This window comes from Sinohyriopsis cumingii, chromosome 14 (genome assembly GCF_028554795.1).
Source record: "Sinohyriopsis cumingii isolate HCF-2022 chromosome 14, ASM2855479v2, whole genome shotgun sequence".
NCBI lineage: Eukaryota > Metazoa > Mollusca > Bivalvia > Unionida > Unionidae > Sinohyriopsis > Sinohyriopsis cumingii.
Genome location: NC_142974.1, coordinates 55,283,912 through 55,302,854, shown reverse-complemented (window position 1 = coordinate 55,302,854; position 18,943 = coordinate 55,283,912). Strand labels below are relative to the sequence as shown.

Genomic DNA, 18,943 nt, shown 5'->3' with positions numbered 1-18,943 from the left:
AAAATATCTAAAGAGCAGTGGGTGAGTGTTGGCATAAATGATTAATTTTTAACAATGTCCTTTTTCTGTTAATTATTGGTTCTAGTTTCCTTTAGCTTTGTACATCAGAAATAGGAAAATAACCATTCTAAGGACCTTCATGTGCACGAAATATCCATTAGATGTGCATAACAATACAATTAAACATACCCGCATTCCCTATTATTTCAATGATGCTTTGGTTTAAGCAAATATTACACTGTATAGGGACTGGTTTTGAAAGCTTCATAAAAATCTGTTATTTTATTCTGAATGCCACCCTGCAATTTTATATGTGTTCGTTTTGTGACAAGTTTATAATCTTACCATGTAAAGGTGAACCGACCATTGGCCATGAAGAAAGATGGAATCCAAACCCGGAAACGGAAACCAAAGAATCTTTCGAAGTCCAAGTCAGGAGGATCGAACACACCCAATAGCGGAGGATCAGGAAGTTCGATTAAAACGGAATCAAATGCTGGTAAATTTCTTTTACTGATTTAATAAATATTTCAATATATTGCTAATATTACAAATTTTATCTTTCAAAACGAAACCATCAGAACCCATATGTATCGATACAATAATATCACTTCAATGATTATCCAAAATATCGTACACACAGAACTTTTTGTTGTCTATGATGTGATGGCGTACACCGGCATTGTTCCGTCTCATCTAAATAAAACCTCTTTCTCAAAGTCACGCGTATACTGCAAGATTTGTGTGCAAGAGACCGCTAGATATTACAGGTAGAAGACGCACACATGCGGTGATACGTCGATATCAATAAACGACTACTGTAAAATTTACCAGTATCTTTAACATAAACTAGAAAACTGTATTAAGTTGTGTTTATATTTTTCAGATGTAAAGACCTCCAATTCACCTTCTGTTGGCAGCCCGGGAGAACAAAGTCCATATAACCTCACCACCATGTCATCCCTTAACGGATCTATGACAGGAATGCTCGCGTCTAATAATCCAATGGCGTCATACTCGCCGATGATTAAAGTTGAAAGCCCGGAAAATCTTAGTCAGCAACAGAGTCCATACACCACCCCAACGTCTTCCAAGTCAACATCCGGCGCCGAAAGTGATCATGCGCGTGTACATTCTATGAATTCTTTGGGAATGTCAAACAGTGATCCATCTGCTCTGGGAACAATTTCAGTCGGTGCAAGTTAATGCTAATGAAGCTTTGTGTTCTTCAACTGTCCGAGGATATAATCCTACACTAGAATGTGTGATTTGTAGCAGACTTTTAAAAGTATTTGAGAAACGTGACTAGTACAAAAACAGCAACTCAGGTATTGTTAACGTACTGCCATTGTAGTTAGTCCCTAGACACTAGAATTCCAATAACGGTGTTTGATGATTGTAATTTAGTTTAAATGTTTCAAGCCGACATGTTGGATAATACTTGGAAACTTAGTGTCTACCATTTGGTTGTTTGACTAAATGTAAACTTGTAAAACTGAATTCTCTTGAAAATGGAACGGTTCACCTCCTCTTTCATATTCTTTCTCCATTTGTATGTTTACGATGAAAGCTAAAACAATTACAAGTTCAATTTTAATATTTTAGGAAACCTTGTAATGTGACGTAATTAATTTTAGTACGGTTAAAGTATTGCAGGAGATTGTGACGTTTGGAACACAATTCAGTGAAGCAAGAAATATGTCCCCATCCACCCCGCAAGATTGAATTATGGCATCCTCTCAAAGAAAATGCTGTTTTGTTGGAATTTGGGGTCCACAATGGGACTGCCTCCTACCCTGATCCTGTGGGGTTGCTTGGGCGGTTGTTGCACGACTGCATCGGTGCCTTAAAGATCTACACTAAACATTATTTTCATGGATCTAAGCATATTAGACATTAACCCTAACGGCCTGCTACAACAAGAAAAACAATATGAACAACAACAACTACTACTACAATAACCAAAACCACTACTACTACTACCACTACTGCATCTGCTATTGCTTTGACTGCTCCCTATCAAGGAAACTGTCTTTATTATAATAAATAATGATTCTAAACTATTTTAAGAAATGATTAGAATTTAAACTTTTATATATAAAAGGGAAGAAAATTATTGGCTAACTGCTTCTTGTTGTCATAAGCGACCATTATCATAGATATTTTCACGGTGCTCTTCATTACGTAAAGTGTACTGTGTATGATCGGAAGTGAGGTGATAACATCGGAAATGTAAACGAAAACCATACTTTTGAACTAAACAATTTATTCAGTACGGCTGTAATCTTTTTCATGCTTAAAATTACACCAATATATGTGTACATATAAATCCAACGACACGCGTTTTTAGTAGTATTGCTTCTACTTACCTTTCGACGCAAGTCTTGGGCCATAATTATGACTTGACCTTACTGTATTAGTCTAAAGCTTAGTACAGGATTGTCGCGTATTTATTTTCTTTTCCCCGCTTATTTTGGCACGGTGAATATACATAGGAATTAATCAAATCTTTGTGCAACTTATCACAACAGATCGTTGAACAGTTGTGAATCTTCTAAGCCACGATTACTGGCTCTTTGATCTCTTCTACGCCAAGGTCTTTGCCTCTTTTTTCCCCGGCTAACTTCAAAACAATATATCAAGCTATTCGCTGTATCTAAAATAATGTCATGCATTTTTTTGTATTTAAGCTCTGGATTTCTTTCCTGCAACACATTCATGCCAAATCCCAATCTTTTAATACTAAATTTATACTTGATTATGTTCTCACATATGAGTATTTCTATATCATTTTAAACATAAAGCGTCTAGTGGGAATCCGCTTAGCGAGTGCTTGTTAACTATATATATATATATATATCTGAGTTTTTAAATTGTGACACACCTGAATTTGAAGGTACTATGCTTCCATGTTCTGGGTGTTTTTGCTCGCACAGGGATATAAAGGGAGTTGGGGTGGGAGTTGTGAAGGTGTCTACAGCGTGAACTTTGACAGGTAATATCATTACGGCGACCATACGTGTATATGTTAATGCCATGACAAAATTCACCTGCAAAAGATTGGTTATAGTTGTAAACATGACCGTCCATTAAAAAAAATTCGTTATATATATATATATATATATATATATATATATATATATATATATATATATATATATATATATATATATATATATATATATAACATTTTGAAACAGACTTTAAAACTATACACCCCTATTTCTAACAACAAACATCCGCAACGACCAAATTACCTCTAATTTTCGTTGAAATACTCTGTTAAAGCAGCATTAAATATATGATACACACGTAGTATAGACTTATTCAGATAACTTAGGAAATTTTCAGATTGAAATTTTTGTGGTGCAGATTAAAGTAGTTAATTTAAAATTTTGTAAATTTGGTACTTGATTACGTAGAGGCTACATATAGTTAGCTTGATTAGGATTCTTAATAATAAATACAATCTGAGAAGTAACTTCTCCAAAGAGCTTGGTCCAAAATCATCTAGGACGTTTAGCTGCGAATGATGCGTAACGAACATAAGGTATGTCAGCCTCCAACCAGTTCTCGTAAAGTATGCAAACATTAGTTCACACTTGAAAAGCGTATTTCAGAATATTTTCACTGCATAAAGAGAATACAGTTTTGAACTTCTTCATTCAAATTAAACTACCGTGCAAATTGTTCTATGACGACAATCTTGCCATTTCGGCTGTTTCTAAATATAGCTTACGTTGGTGATGTTCGCACTAGCGGAAAGTTTTCGCAATCCATTTTTTCGACACTATAATATATTCATTTGAGTGACTTCTTTTATTTTCGTGAATTCATGTCCCTTTACGTGTTCTTATCTGAATTACCTTTGTAGCTATATTAACGTCAAATGTACCGCGTGTCAAGAAATAGCTGTCCAAATATTTGAAAATGGAAGATCTCAAAATAACGTTAATTTGACGTTATCCATGGAATGAAGGCACATAAAACACATAACGTATTTCGAGTTTTTTTAATTTTTTACTGGCTGCATTTATTGAGTAGTCCATGATATAAACGTGTAATTTTGAAACAGCCATTATTATTTCACCAATTTAGTCTTCTACTGCGTGCGCAGTTTGCTGCAAGGCTAGGTAGCTAAAATGAATTCATAGCGATTTAAGATGTTGTTTTAAATGAACATGTTTACAAGTCGATGCTAATTATTAATCCTCAAAACGTATTTTGAAAAAACGTAGTAATTGAAGGTTTCAAAATATGAACATTTTGTAGCATCACGACGAGTGCTTCTAGTTGCTGATGAGAATCGGTTGACATCCAGTGCATGTGTGTGTGTGTGTGTGTGTGTGTGTGATATGACGAAATTGGTGTCGATACGAAACGCAGATTTCTTTCTTATCTGGTCTAAAACATTTCATTTCAACCTCGTGACTTTTTATTCTATGTATGACCATGTTTCTCCAAGAGGTTACAATATTACTTGGAGATTTAATTAATTAATAAACGTATGAATGAGGGTTTATAAAACGTATGGATAGGAATATGATCAAAATTCATACGAGATGTCAATCTGTGTTGTGGTAGATGATATTTACTGACATGGTTATTTTCATACCAAACATACATGACTACAGACAATCTCTTGTAATTACGATACATCGAAGGCATTAATAAATATATTATCATTGACGTCACAACGGGAATTAACCAATCAAAATGTAATATTCATCTGGATACAACCAATCAGAAGTCAGTATTATCTAATTAAAGAATGGGAATTACTCAGTATTGATCCCAATGATCTCTTTATAAACATAATTGAGAAACAGCTATTTTTTTTTATAGAAATTCTTGTAATGACCAACGTTGATTATATGTTTTATCCTGAAAACATTAAGCTTAATGCATCGAAAATTACTGAGTTTTAAATTTTAGTTTAAGTCATGACTGTGAATACAGGAATGTTTTCATCTACCAGAAACAGGACTTCGAATAGTACAGTAAAACTATCAACTGAATAGAAGATTGCTGAAAAGAAAATCTTGCTAATTTAGTAGAGTATACAAGTTTACAGCCAAAGGGTTTTGGGGAACTTTTGAAAGAAGAAATATCCCAAAAATGTATATATCATATACAGAAAACATTGGTAAACCGGATGGATCTGCAGACGTTACACATATATGTAGTTTCCTATCGGACCGTTTATTAAGTGCTTAAGTGGATTTATTCATCTCACTGGACAGCCCCAGCAGTGTCCACTTAGAGACACAAAAGTGACCAGCCAGGGTCCCAACAGTCTATGATCAGGGCCTAACAGTGTTCTGTTAGGGAAATGTTGCTATATTGATTACAGGAAGTAATTATATTTTGGTTTACGGGATATGTATTACTTTATTTTACTTTTTGCATTAAATTATTTTTTCTTTCAGTTACAAACGCCATTTAAGATCAATATGAGAATGGTCTGAAATAACATTATTGTACTTAAGTGAACATTCCAGCATTATAACGATACCATAGACACTCAAGACGTTTAGGGAGCCAAATTGACTCAGTTGGAAGAGCGTCGTGCTTATCAACCAAGAGTCGCAGTTTCGTGGCTTTGATTTCTGCTCAGGCCATTTTGGTTCGGGTTTCCTCTGTGCGTCCTTGGGAAAGGCACTTGGCTCCCATTTCCTTGGCACGATATAGCCAACAATGTGTTCAAAGTACGGTTAAAACCAACTAACAACCAACCAATTAGGTCAAGATATGTAATTTATTATATGAAATATAGATATTGTGTTTTATCAGTCATGGGTAACATTGGGTATTGATTATATTAAGAGTGTGATAATAATGTATCAGTTTTCGTGTATGAGATACAATACATGTATATTATACATTAGGAACGCGATACTGATGTATCAGTCCTATTGTATGAGATAATATACAATTATTGTATGCCTTAGGAACGTGATACTAATGTATCACTCCTCGTGAATGAGATACAATACAATTATTGTATGCCTTAGGAACATGATACTAATGTATCAGTCCTCGTGAATGAGATACAATACAATTATTGTATGCCTTAGGAACATGATACTAATGTATCAGTCCTCGTGAATGAGATACAATACAATTATTGTATGCATTAGGAACATGATACTAATGTATCAGTCCTATTGTATGAGATAATATACAATTATTGTATGCCTTAGGAACGTGATACTAATGTATCACTCCTCGTGAATGAGATACAGTACAATTATTGTATGCCTTAGGAACATGATAATAATGTATCAGTCCTTGTATATGAGAAAAAATATTTTTTTATATTATTGAGAGAGTGTTATCGATGTATCATCTCTTTCGTATGAGGTACGTAACAGTTATTGCATGTATTATAAATATAGCTCAGTCAGCTAATATCATGAGTTACTTATATTTGTACAGTTAAAATAAATTATGCATATTTGCAAACATTGTGCCCTGACAAATTAAAACATTGTACGTCTATGTTTTTGGGGCAAGACTATGATTGTGATGTATAGAATAGAAGTACAATTAAAACAGAGTATTTTGTTCAGTTTCAAATTATGATCCACAAATGATATGATGAAATAAAGATATTTCTTTCACAAATGTATATGTCAAACCTTTCTTGTCTTACGTCATCCGAGTCTGATTTCGTATTACTGCTACCCATTCCTTGACTTTGTCGATGGACATGCAGAAACCAACAGTAGCAGCAACCTAATGTCTGTGAGGAATGTGTTTTCCAAATAATAAATGTTTTGTGTTATTAGTATCACATCAATTGTTCATCTATTTATTGAGAAAACTAAAATGTGCTCAACTAATTATAAAGAAAACAGGCCGCATTTCCGCTATTCATATGGAAAACAGGCCGCATTTCCGCTAATCACATGCAAGAGGCCCCGCCACCAGTTATATTACATTTCTTAAAATGTTTCCTCAAAGTGAAGTGTTACACTAAAGCTCCTACAGTAAATCCAACTGGAGTATTTGTCAGAGATAAATACGAAAAAGAAAGGATATTAAAACTAATTATACAGCTTCACATTTGAGTACAATAAAATCTGTATATTCTTAAAAATATATACGAATTCCTAAAATTCGAGAGAAAAAATACTTAAAAGATGAAGCCAGAATAGTTAAGAGCAAATCCAGTATGATATGGCTGTATTGTACTCATGGGTAATAAACTGCTTCAAATCCAGTTTGTTATGGCTCTGTTTCTACTCCTTGGTAATAAACTGTTCCCAATCCAGTATGTTAAGGCCGTATTTCTACTCCTGGGTAATAAACCGTTTCAAATACAGTATGTTGTTGTTCTATTTCTACTCCTAGGTAATAAATTGTTTCAAATCCAGTTTATTAAGGCAGTATTTCTACTCCTTGTAATAAACTGTTTCAAATCCAGTATGTTATGGCTCTATTTCTACTCCTTGGTAATAAACTGTTTCAAATACACCTTCTTATGGCTGCATTTCTACTCCTTGTAATAAACTGTTTCAAATCCAGATTATTATGACTCTATTTCTACTCCTTGGTAAGAAACTATTTCAAATCCAGTTTGTTATGTCTCTATTTCTACTCCTTGGTAATAAACTGTTTCAAATACAGTTTCTTATGACTGCATTTTTACTCCTTGGTAATAAACTGCTTCAGATCCAGTTTGTTATGGCTCCATTTCTACTCCTTGGTAATAAGCTGTTTCAAATACAGAATGTTATGGCTGCATTTCTACTCCTTGTAATAAACTGTTTCAAATCCAGTTTGTTAAGGCAATATTTCTACTCCAAGGTAATACACTGTTTCAAATACAATTTCTTATGGCTCTATTTCTACTCCTTGGTAATAAACTGTTTCAAATACAGTTTCTTATGATTGCATTTCTACTCCTTGGTAATAAACTACTTCAAATCCAGTTTGTTATGGCTCTATTTCTACTCCTTGGTAATACACTGTTTCAAATACAGTTTCTTATGGCTGCATGTTTACTCCTTGGTAATAAACTGTTTCAAATCCAGTTTGTTATGGGCCTATTTCTACTTCTTGGTAATAAACTGTTTCAAATACAGTTTCTTATGGCTGCATGTTTACTCCTTGGTAATAAACTGCTTCAAATCCAGTTTGTTATGGCTCTATTTCACCTCCTTGGTAATACACTGCTTCAAATCCAGTTTGTTATGGCTCTATTTCTACTCCTTGGTAATAAGCTGTTTCAAATACAGTTTTTTATGGCTGCATGTTTACTCCTTGGTAATACACTGCTTCAAATCCAGTTTGTTATGGCTCTATTTCTACGCATTTGTAATAAACTGTTTCAAAAATAGTTTGATAAGGCAGTATTTCTACTCCTTGGTAATAAGCTGTTTCAAATACAGTTTCTTATGGTTGCATTTCTACTCCTTGGTAATAAACTGTTTCAAATACAGAATGTTATGGCTGCATTTCTACTTCTGGGTAACACACTGCTTCAAATCCAACATGTCATGGCTGTATTTCTACTTCTGGATAACACATTGCTTCAAATCCAGTATGGCATGGCTGTATTTCTTCTTCTGGGTAACACACTGCTTCAAATCCAGCATGTCATGGCTGTATTTCTACTTTTGGGTAACACACTGCTTCAAATCCAGCATGTCATGGCCGTATTTCTACTTCTGGGTAACACACTGCTTCAAATCCAGCATGTCATAGCTGTATTTCTACTTCTGGATAACACACTGCTTCAAATCCAGCATGTCATGGCTGTATTTCTACTTCTGGGTAACACACTGCTACAAATCCAGCATGTCATTTCTGTATTTCTACTTCTGGGTAACACACTGCTTCAAATCCAGCATGTCATGGCTGTATTTCTACTTCTGGGTAACACACTGCTTCACATCCAACATGTCATGGCTGTATTTCTACTTCTGGGTAATACACTGCTTCACATCCAGCATGTCATGGCTGTATTTCTTCTTCTGGGTAACACACTGCTTCAAATCCAGTATGTAATGGCTTTATGTCTGCACCTGGATAATAAACTACTTTAATTCCCGTATATTATGGTCTAGTTCTACTCTTGTTTAAATAAACGGCTTCAACTTCAGTATTTTATAGCTGTATTTCCACTCCAGGGTAATACACTATTTCAAATTCACAATGTTATAACTGTATTTCTATTTCTGTGTAATACACTGCTTCAAATTCAGGATGTTATGACTATTTCTACTAAATGATAATGTTTCAAATTCAAAATGTTATAACTGTATTTCTACTCCCGATTTAAATAATTAATATAAAGCGATTAATGAGAGAAATATTTCAAGCACCAAATACTTGCTTGTTAGTGAAAATGGGACCTGACCAAATTCCCCTTGATGACGTTTCATAGAAAAATATATTTGCTTATATTACGAAATTTTTAAAATTCTGTATGCACCATATCCTGGTAAATTTAAGGCGAATGAAACATTTCTAGGGACATAAAATTATCGATTTGATTTTCTTACTTTTGAAAGGAGTGTTTCGTAACAATGGATAGTCATCACTTTGTGGCTTTGCTGGAGTGTTTCGTAACAATGGATAGTCATCACTTTGTGACTTTGCTGGAGTGTTTCGTAACAATGGATAGTCATCACTTTGTGACTTTGCTGGAGTGTTTCGTACCAATGGATAGTCATCACTTTGTGACTTTGCTTTAGTCGAATACAAAGTAAATGTAGGCATAATCAACAGCCATTGTGATTATTTTTGACATTTTTTAATTTTCAGTAGAGAATAGCAGTTTTAATAAGTTACAGTATATATGCCAATTTGAGCGACCAATAAGATTACCGAAATTAAAAGACATGAATATTGGAACAAAAGTTCAAATATCATACTCCAGACGTACATCAAGACCTCGCGAATTAAAATTCTAGAAATAAGACACAGCAAGTTCAAACTATAGAAGTAAGGCACCATAAATTCAAATTATAGAAATAAAACTCCACGAATTCAAATTTTTAAATAGGAGGAACATGGAGGTGACGATTGTAACTTTTATCCAAACTATATATACAGAGTTTATTCATTCAAAAGATCTTACGGAAATGCTGCATAAGGCTTTTAGCCAAAATTTGGAATTTTATAAATTCGAAGAAAAAAAAACATTCAATGAAAGAATTTTAAAAATCGTAATTAAAGACGGGTGGAACTTAGGATCGATAATGTTACGATAATTATCATCCTACGTGCATACCAACCTTGACAAATAATCAAGCCTTCTTTGCGGAGATGACCCCAAAACTATGGCCACCGACGTTTGAGAATCTTGGTAGCGTGTTTTTCCTAGGCTCACGTTCCTGAGAGTTTACTTTGGAATGCGTTTTGCCAGGTGTTTAATTGGCAGTGTTGTAACACACTGCCTTTCAAATCCTCCCATTTTTTCAACCACCATGCTGTAAGAAAAGGTCGGCAGGGTCCACCAGTTTTTGAAGGGACTAAACTGGTATGGCGTAGGAACATTGCCAAAATTCAAGGTTCCAGACCCGACATAAAAGTAAAAAAGTGCAGGGTGCGTTTTATTGGATACCGATTAGCCTTAAAGACGTTAAACGAGGCATGACTATTTCCACGTCTGTTTCGGTTCCTGGCCCCACACGTGAACATAACACAGAAGAGAAAATTTGAATGTTAGAAAATTCAATTTAAGAAATTTAACAAAAGTACCAGTCGGACAGAAAAGTCCTAGATAGAGTAGGACCTACTACAAGACAAGTGTCTGGCTGTATTACTCCTCGTTCACCTTTTCTTACTAATGTTAGTGGCTTTATAATTCTTTTGATAACATTCGTAGATACTGACACAGTCGAATTTGCTGACTTTGAGCACGAAAATGAATTTAATATTCGTGATGGTGACATTTGCGTGCATGGTACAGATTCTACTATATTACGAAATCTTGCAATTTCAATTAAATTGATAACGATTTTCACTCAAATTCGCCCCTGTAATGCAAAAGAAACACGTACAACATTATTGATACAAAAGAAAACCATCTTCAAGAATGATAAATAATGGAAGGAATAATAATGTTGAAGATTTTTGTGAATTCATTTCTCTCTATGCTGAACTATCTTTAACAAAAGAAGGGACTATTTGGATGCACTTTTCATCGCCGTCTATACTCGCCTGTACGTCGGTTCTAACAGCAACCATCATAGACCTTGGTTTACTTTTGCCTAATGCATGAGCAGAATGGATCTATGTTCTTTCTTCTGTTTATTATTGCTTCTAACAAACTGTATAAACCCAACTATGCTGGCACGATAGGAGACAGTGAATTTGGGTCTGTGCAATTTAATTAGACTTATAACAGAGTCTAGATGGTAAATAAAGACAGGACTGTGTACAATCATTGCTCGTATTAGATTCCGAAAATAAGTGGTAAAAACAATCTGGATGGTATTTTAACAAGTAATGTAACAGGAGTCTTGCCTACATTTCTTATTATCAATAATCTCTTTAACACAGAAGCACATATATTTAACAGCGAATTTTCTATAACTGATATGTCAGTTTTATATGTATGTATATATATATATATATATATATATATATATATATATATATATATATATATATATATATATATATATCCTGTAGCGTACTAACGGCTAACGGGGGGGGGGGGGGAAGGGGGCAGACGGTTTTTTTTTTTACCCAGTGCGCCTGAGGTTTTCGGTCGCCAAATCAATTTATGGCCTTCATTGTCACCCCGGGCGCCATTTACTACGCCACTGGATATAGCAGTAGGTTGCTACACCTGATACGTGACTTCATTCTGTGTTTAAATAAATATTGTCATGCCACTCTGAAAGCAACAATTCATTTTCTAATAAGGCATACCCTTTTAAAAATAGTTACCTACCTAGCTACCTACCTACCTACTTACACACGCACGCACGCACGCGCACACTCTCTCTCTCTCGCACGCACGCATACACACACACGTACATACATACACACATACGTATGAACGTACGTACGTACCTACGTACCTACCTACCTACCTACGTACATACATACATACATTTCGATGTAAACTTCGTGATCAAAATTATTGATTAACTAATTTATTAACAGTCGAATCGAAACTATCCCATCTGTCTTGTGCAATAACCTGTATCAACCCCTGCTGGTGTAATAACAGTGGAATAATTTAAAAAATGTACCTCGATGCAAAATTTACATATTTCGAAGTTCGTCAGAAACTTATAAGAAAGAGACTCACGCCTAACCCCCACCCCCACCCCAAGAAACAAAAGATTCTTTTTTTTAAAGAATTATCGGTGGACAATTCTAATTTATACTTTCTGATATAAAGTTTGAGGCAATACAATAACTTTGTACACAGAAAGCTAGTGCATGAGACATACATTTGTTGACCTGCACTAGAGTATAGTGATGTGAAATTACTAAGGAACTCTTTGTTCCAGCTATGTATACATGCTAAGACTTCCAACACGCAACAATCTTACATAGGACTTGTACAGAATTTTTGCGCCCAGTCAAGAAAAGATCAAGCATCTAACTTCAAATTATTTAGTACAAAATAAGTATACTGCATGTTTTATTTCTTTACATATACTATTCGGCGCATGTAGAGATAGTTCATGTGTCCTAGAGGCTTAATCCATCAAAATTGGCACCTCCTTTAAGAACTATGACAGTGCCCATTACTCATTTGGGAACGTTTTAATTTACACTGATATGAAGATCATTACCATAGTACAGGTAAAACATGAAATAAAGCATTTTACTACGAGCACATAAATCTTAAACCAGAAGCAACAGGGCCATCCATACCCATATCGGAACAATTTGGTCTCGCGCATGTTAGTAATTTTTAAAATTATATCTTTAGAGAGAACGTAATTTTAAAGCGATGGAAGCAACTTTTAAGTTCAATATCTTATAAAACTTGTTTAGAAGTTTATTTCCAAGTGCCTTGCTCACATGGGACCCCGCACGTAAATCCATGGCGCCCCGCTCCAAATGATCCAAAACGGGCCCCGCCCTTGCTAAGGCCATAAGTGGAAACCAAAACCTTCTATAAGAACAGTGCTTGTCTTGAAATGATGGAACGGTATTCTTGCCAGCGTGTACCTGTAAAGCGTCACTGTATAGATGACGAAGGTTCAAGATAGCAGGATAAAAACAAGAGTCCTCGAATGGATTGGCCTTGACTGTCTGGATACAAATACCAGCAATTTAAGATAGGGCCATTTTTTCCTTGTAAATTGATGAGTGTTGGAATCATCTTGATATTTTTCTCTGAGTTTTAAATTATCTTTGTGGTATATATAGCGGATGTCAAATGGCACCATTTCCATTTATGACTAGACAACATAAGAAATCTTCTGGTGAGAGCCCCATGTCAATATGACTTTCCGTTTAGGAGAGCAGCGGAAACATTTTTGAGATGGTCACTGCGACAGGCATGTTCAAGATGGTATGCATATATAGTGTCTCAAAGATACTATTAGGACCAACTAGACGTCATAAAAAGTTGTTTAATAAACAAACAACAAAAAATAATGTTGATTCAATCATCCATTTAGTATAATAATAATAATAATAATAATAATAATAATAATAATAATTGTTACCATCTTGGACATATGATCGTAACTATTGTAATTTCAGGCAAGATATTATATCAAGTTTTCTGATGAAAACTCGATAATAATATTACCATTTCGTTCAAGAGAGGAAGCGAAAAAAAAATTCAAGATGGCCATTGTGGCGACCATATTGGACATCAGATCGGCACGTTTTCATTTAGGATCAACAGGACCTCATACGTATTCTTAAAGTGAAACACACTGGTGATATAACCATCCATTCAGAATGATTAGACTCTAAAGATGGCCTATGTGGTGGCCTTATTAGCTGTCTGAGCAGCATTATTTTCATTTGGGACCATTTAGACCATGGGATGCATACGTGTTTAAAGTTTCATATCCAATTTGTTTAGATGGAGCAGCAATAACTTACTTTGTTAACAGACAGACGATCAGACGGACGATGTACAACATACTATCTCATAATCTCTTCTAGTCTTTGACCAACGAGCGTTAAAAAAAAAAAGAAATTCTCATAAAATAATGCAGTGTTCTGTAATGGTAAATACAGTTAATTAGGGTTAACACGAACAATCATATAAGAGTTTGTCTGGCTACAAAGGGACACAAGAATCCAGGCGGTTTCAAGCATAATTTGGCAATAAAGAGTGTTTCCAAACAATACGCCATTCGTCGAGAACAGACACCAAGCCATTAATGCCTCGTGTTTCTGGAAACACTTGTTTGACTCCATCTGTATGTTTTGACACAACAATGCCAATATTTACCATCCAGGCGCTCTTTGCGCGGTCTTTGGGGTCTAAACTGTGTCTGCAATGTCTCAATCATTGTGTCATAGCCAACTTCGCCGTCCCTGCATTATGTCCGGGATGGTTTATGTGCTAGTTGGGAAAACCGAAGCGGCATATGGAGTCGTTAATTAGTTTAAGTGGAATGGCTTTATATTTATAAATATTCCAGATGGTACAAAGACCCATAATCTTAATTTCAGTGACATGTCTATGTGCGGCTCTAAGGCATGCTAGATAAAAGGATACTGTGAAAATAGGGTGAAATGACATAAAGTTTTGTTCATATTCCAGTTATCATAACAATGCAAATATCAAATTAAATAATAATTAATGACACGTTTAACGTAGTTCGAAAATTCCCACGTAAAGTGTTACTTAAGAAGTAAATGTTGTTTTTGTTGTTGTTTTGGGTTTAACACTTTTTTCTCAACGCATGATAGGCTATTTATGGCGGCCAGTATAACTGGTGGAGGAAGAACCCCTGAAAACCGCAATAAGAACCACCCACCCAATGGAAGCTACTGGCAGCTCTATAACATACCCACATTGGCCAAGCCAGAAACTCGAACCAACGCAGACAGGGGCGATCAGCATAGGCGAGAACTTTTGGATGGATGGATGGATGGACGGACGGACAGACGGACGGACGGACGGATGGATGGATGGATGGATAGATAGATAGATAGATAGATAGATAGATAGATAGATAGATAGATAGATAGATAGATAGATCCATGTGATGGGATGGGATGGTGGGATGGGATGGGATGGGATGGAATGGAATGGGATGGGATGGGATGGGATGGGATGGGATGGATGGATGGACGAACAGACTGACAGATATATATTTTTCTGTGCTGAAGCAATAATTATTGTTTCATACTTCATCAAATTTAGCGTACGTATATTTTTAATATTTTTGTTCATTCTTTCCTTTCTTCCATACTTGCATTCTCCAGAGTGTTTGTTCAGTTTTCTCAGACAAAGAAAAGCTTCTAACTTGAGAGGCAAATGAAAATGTAGTCATTACTAAAGAAAACAGTTCGCATGATATGTTGTTATGAATAAATATATTTCTTTAGAATTTGTTCGTGTTTCGTAGGATATATTTGTTTTTCATAGGATATATTCGTATTTCGTAGGATATTATTCGTTCTTTCGTTCACGTTGGGGAAAGTTTGAACCAATATTATTTTCTTTCCGTAAAAAAGCAATTATACCTACCACACTTAATTATAGATTATGTTGTCGCTGTATTCAATGAAAATATTGACGGTCTATATGATTAAAAACAACAACAACAACAACAACAATAATAATAATAATAATAATAATAATAATCATAATCATAATAACAACAACGACGACGATGGTGATGATGATGATGATTGTACTACTACTACTACTACTACTACTACTACTACTACTAATAATAATAATAATAATAATAACAATAATAATAAATACATAAATAAATAAATATAACAAACAGATAATAACCTTAAGTGCATCATACTATCAAGCATTTGCTTTAAATATAAACATCTAAAGTTCTGATCCTCCTAATAAACAATAATGCACTTACATTTATAGAAGAAAAGAAATGAAAGAATTAAAGAAATAATGAATTCATAATGATTATAATTCTAAACACGCTATATAGGTTTATAAATCATGATTTGTGCATGTTTATTTTATAATAATATACTTGTTCATTATATTAATAAGATCGATATACTTTCTCGCTATATATTATTTGATGTATTTTATTTTATTGCAGATTTTATGTTTCTTAATTTCATTAGTTATCTGTCAAGTAGATTATTATTATTATTATTATTATTATTATTATTATTATTATTATTATTATTATTATTATTATGATGATGATGATGATTATTATTATTATTATTATTATTATTATTACTACTACTACCATTATTATTATTATTATTGTTGTTGTTGTTGTTATTATTATTATTATTATTATTATTATTACTATTATCTGTCATGTAGATGATTATGATTATTATTATTATTATTATTATTATTATTATTATTATTACTTTCTTCAAGTAGATCATTCCAAAATATTTGCATTATACTCCAAACCGTAGCTTGTAGTGGCATGAATCTTTAATATTTCCTTCTTTTGGAAAAGGAACAAAATATTAATAGAAGAGTTCAATCCATTTTCAATTTAACCATTCGCCTACTTCTGTAAATTTCAACATATTTTAGCATGAAATTTTCTGGAAAAGCATATTGTCTACAAAACATTTTATTTTACATTGATCATACTCAAATGAAATAAAACATTTTGTTTGAATTAGTTATGTCGTAATATTTTCAGGGAAATTTCGTACGCTATCATTTAATCCCTACAAACGCAACGTTTCAGCAATTCTTATACTGCCTGAAACGGTTCTCCATTTGTCATGATATAAACTTTTCTCACGTCAAATTCTACATTCGCGCCTCGAATACCGCAAATTTCCTGGGTGGGAAACATAGTGCATCCGCGCCTGGTTGAAGCTGGAAGGTGCCAATTCGTTTTCCTCCCCCCTAATTCATGAAGACGGTTCCTGATAAGTCGAAATAAGCGAATAAAATCTGCCAGGTCGCACTATAATTAATGATTTTGGAACAAGTTCCGTTTCTGCCCTTGTCAATTTCATGCCATCTAGCGACCACCGGTCATTTAACAAACAAAAATTTAGGGTTGTCAGGTGGGAATTAATTAATTGATAACGTCCAAGTAGAGTAATGCTGTAGCAGAATTGGGGTTCTGAAAAAAAATGGACATGTTATTTTAACAACAGAAATAATAATAATAATAATAATAATAATAATAATAATAATAAGAGTTACACAAAAAGTTGAGTGCATACTTAAAGTACAAAATATTATTACAAAAGTACCAAACAAAAACGAGAAATACAAACTGGAATTGAAATGAGAAAGGAAATAATGATAAGGATTCACACTTAATGAATACTACATTCATAAAATGATGGATGTTTGGGGGATAATTATAGTAGAATATCATTTTTGTTTTTGTTAGGTGTGCGATTTTTAGTGGTTGTCATTGATCTGTCTTTTCAAGGAGATTGCCATACCACGGGATTAATAATAATAATAATAATAATAATAATAATAATAATAATAATAATAAACGAACATTCTTGTGATGTTCACGATATGAAAACATATATAATTTGTAAGAAAATTCTCACTCCAATCCACGCAAAGCATTGTATACACGTGCATATATCTTAGAATTAAAACTTAATAAAAAACAAAAAAAGTACGCGATGTCCTCTTAATAATAAATAATTCAGGACAATATAAATAAATAGGAAGATTAAGACATTTACATCGTCTTATCACAAAGTTTTCAGCATTAGAACGTAAACTCAACATGCAATGGCAAATGAAGTGTCGTTTATTAAAAATAAACGCTACCGTTCGGGGATAATAAATTAAGTTTTCAAATCAAAGTATCCTATCAACATTCGGGTTTCCCTCCATTTCAGAATACTAGATAATGAACAGCACATTATTGCATTTTTTATCGCACTTGTTATCTAGCAACCGACAAGATGTTGTGGAAACGATATTAAGAATGCCAAGAAATGATAGAGTGAAATCGACACTTCGGAATTAATTCCTAAATTAGCTCCCATCCTCTACACCTGACCAAGAGATGTGTTTGATAAGCTACGCATATCACAACCAACTTTGATCCAATCATTTATCTTCTTGTCCACTTTTACATGCGGAATTCCAGAATCCATAAAAGATGTATTCTTTCATCAAATAGGTTAGACTGATATTATCTATTATTTCAACTTTATTTCTGCTTTTTGTGACTCCTAGGAGGACTAAATGTACGAAATGGTTGAATTGTAACACCGGTGTTTCCGACCGTTTTTATTACACAATACTAGGATTGGATTTTATCACCAAACTGTAAGCGCCTTTCCTAAATAATTTTAAACATCGTATGATTCTTGTGAATTGCGTATGGGAGAAAAAAAAACAACAACAATATAGGATATAATCTTTTGGTTTACTGTTACCACATAACTTTGGACACAATTACACATAAAAAATAGCCATTGATATTAGTTAATGATATTAAATTAAATGACTGTATTTTATACTTATCATGACTGTTTTATATCTCCTTTATTCCTTCTCTCATTCTTGTGCTTATAATCTTAAAATACTAAAACATTGTTAAAGTATTTCTTGTTATTTATTTACCTATATACTTGCATACAATTCCAAAAACCTCTTAGATTACACTTATGTTATATTATTGTGAAGATGTGCCTCAAATAATAACTAAGTTTCTCTACATCGTCTCGTGTATTGTCAATATAGACGCTCTATAACAATGGAAATAACGAGATAAATTATTATAATAATAAGTATTTGGAAATAGAATGTCTATATGGTGAATAATTATGTGTAATCAGTATGTCAACGTGTTATGTCTTTCGTTTTCAGGAATCT

General features: G+C 33.8%; 1 protein-coding gene across 4 annotated transcripts in view; it reads left to right on the top strand.

The window, feature by feature from the left end:
- Positions 1–6,631, top strand: part of LOC149783855 (transcription factor GATA-4-like) — an 82,113-nt gene extending 75,482 nt beyond the window's left edge. For all 4 annotated transcript variants that reach the window (XM_089932063.1, XM_089932062.1, XM_089932064.1 and 1 more), the window contains 2 exons: positions 355–499; positions 887–6,631. In XM_089932063.1, the coding sequence (XP_089788189.1) occupies positions 355–499; positions 887–1,206 (465 nt within the window). In that variant the 3' untranslated portion in view covers positions 1,207–6,631. The remainder of the gene's footprint in view (positions 1–354; positions 500–886) is intronic.
- The last annotated feature ends 12,312 nt before the right edge of the window (positions 6,632–18,943 follow it).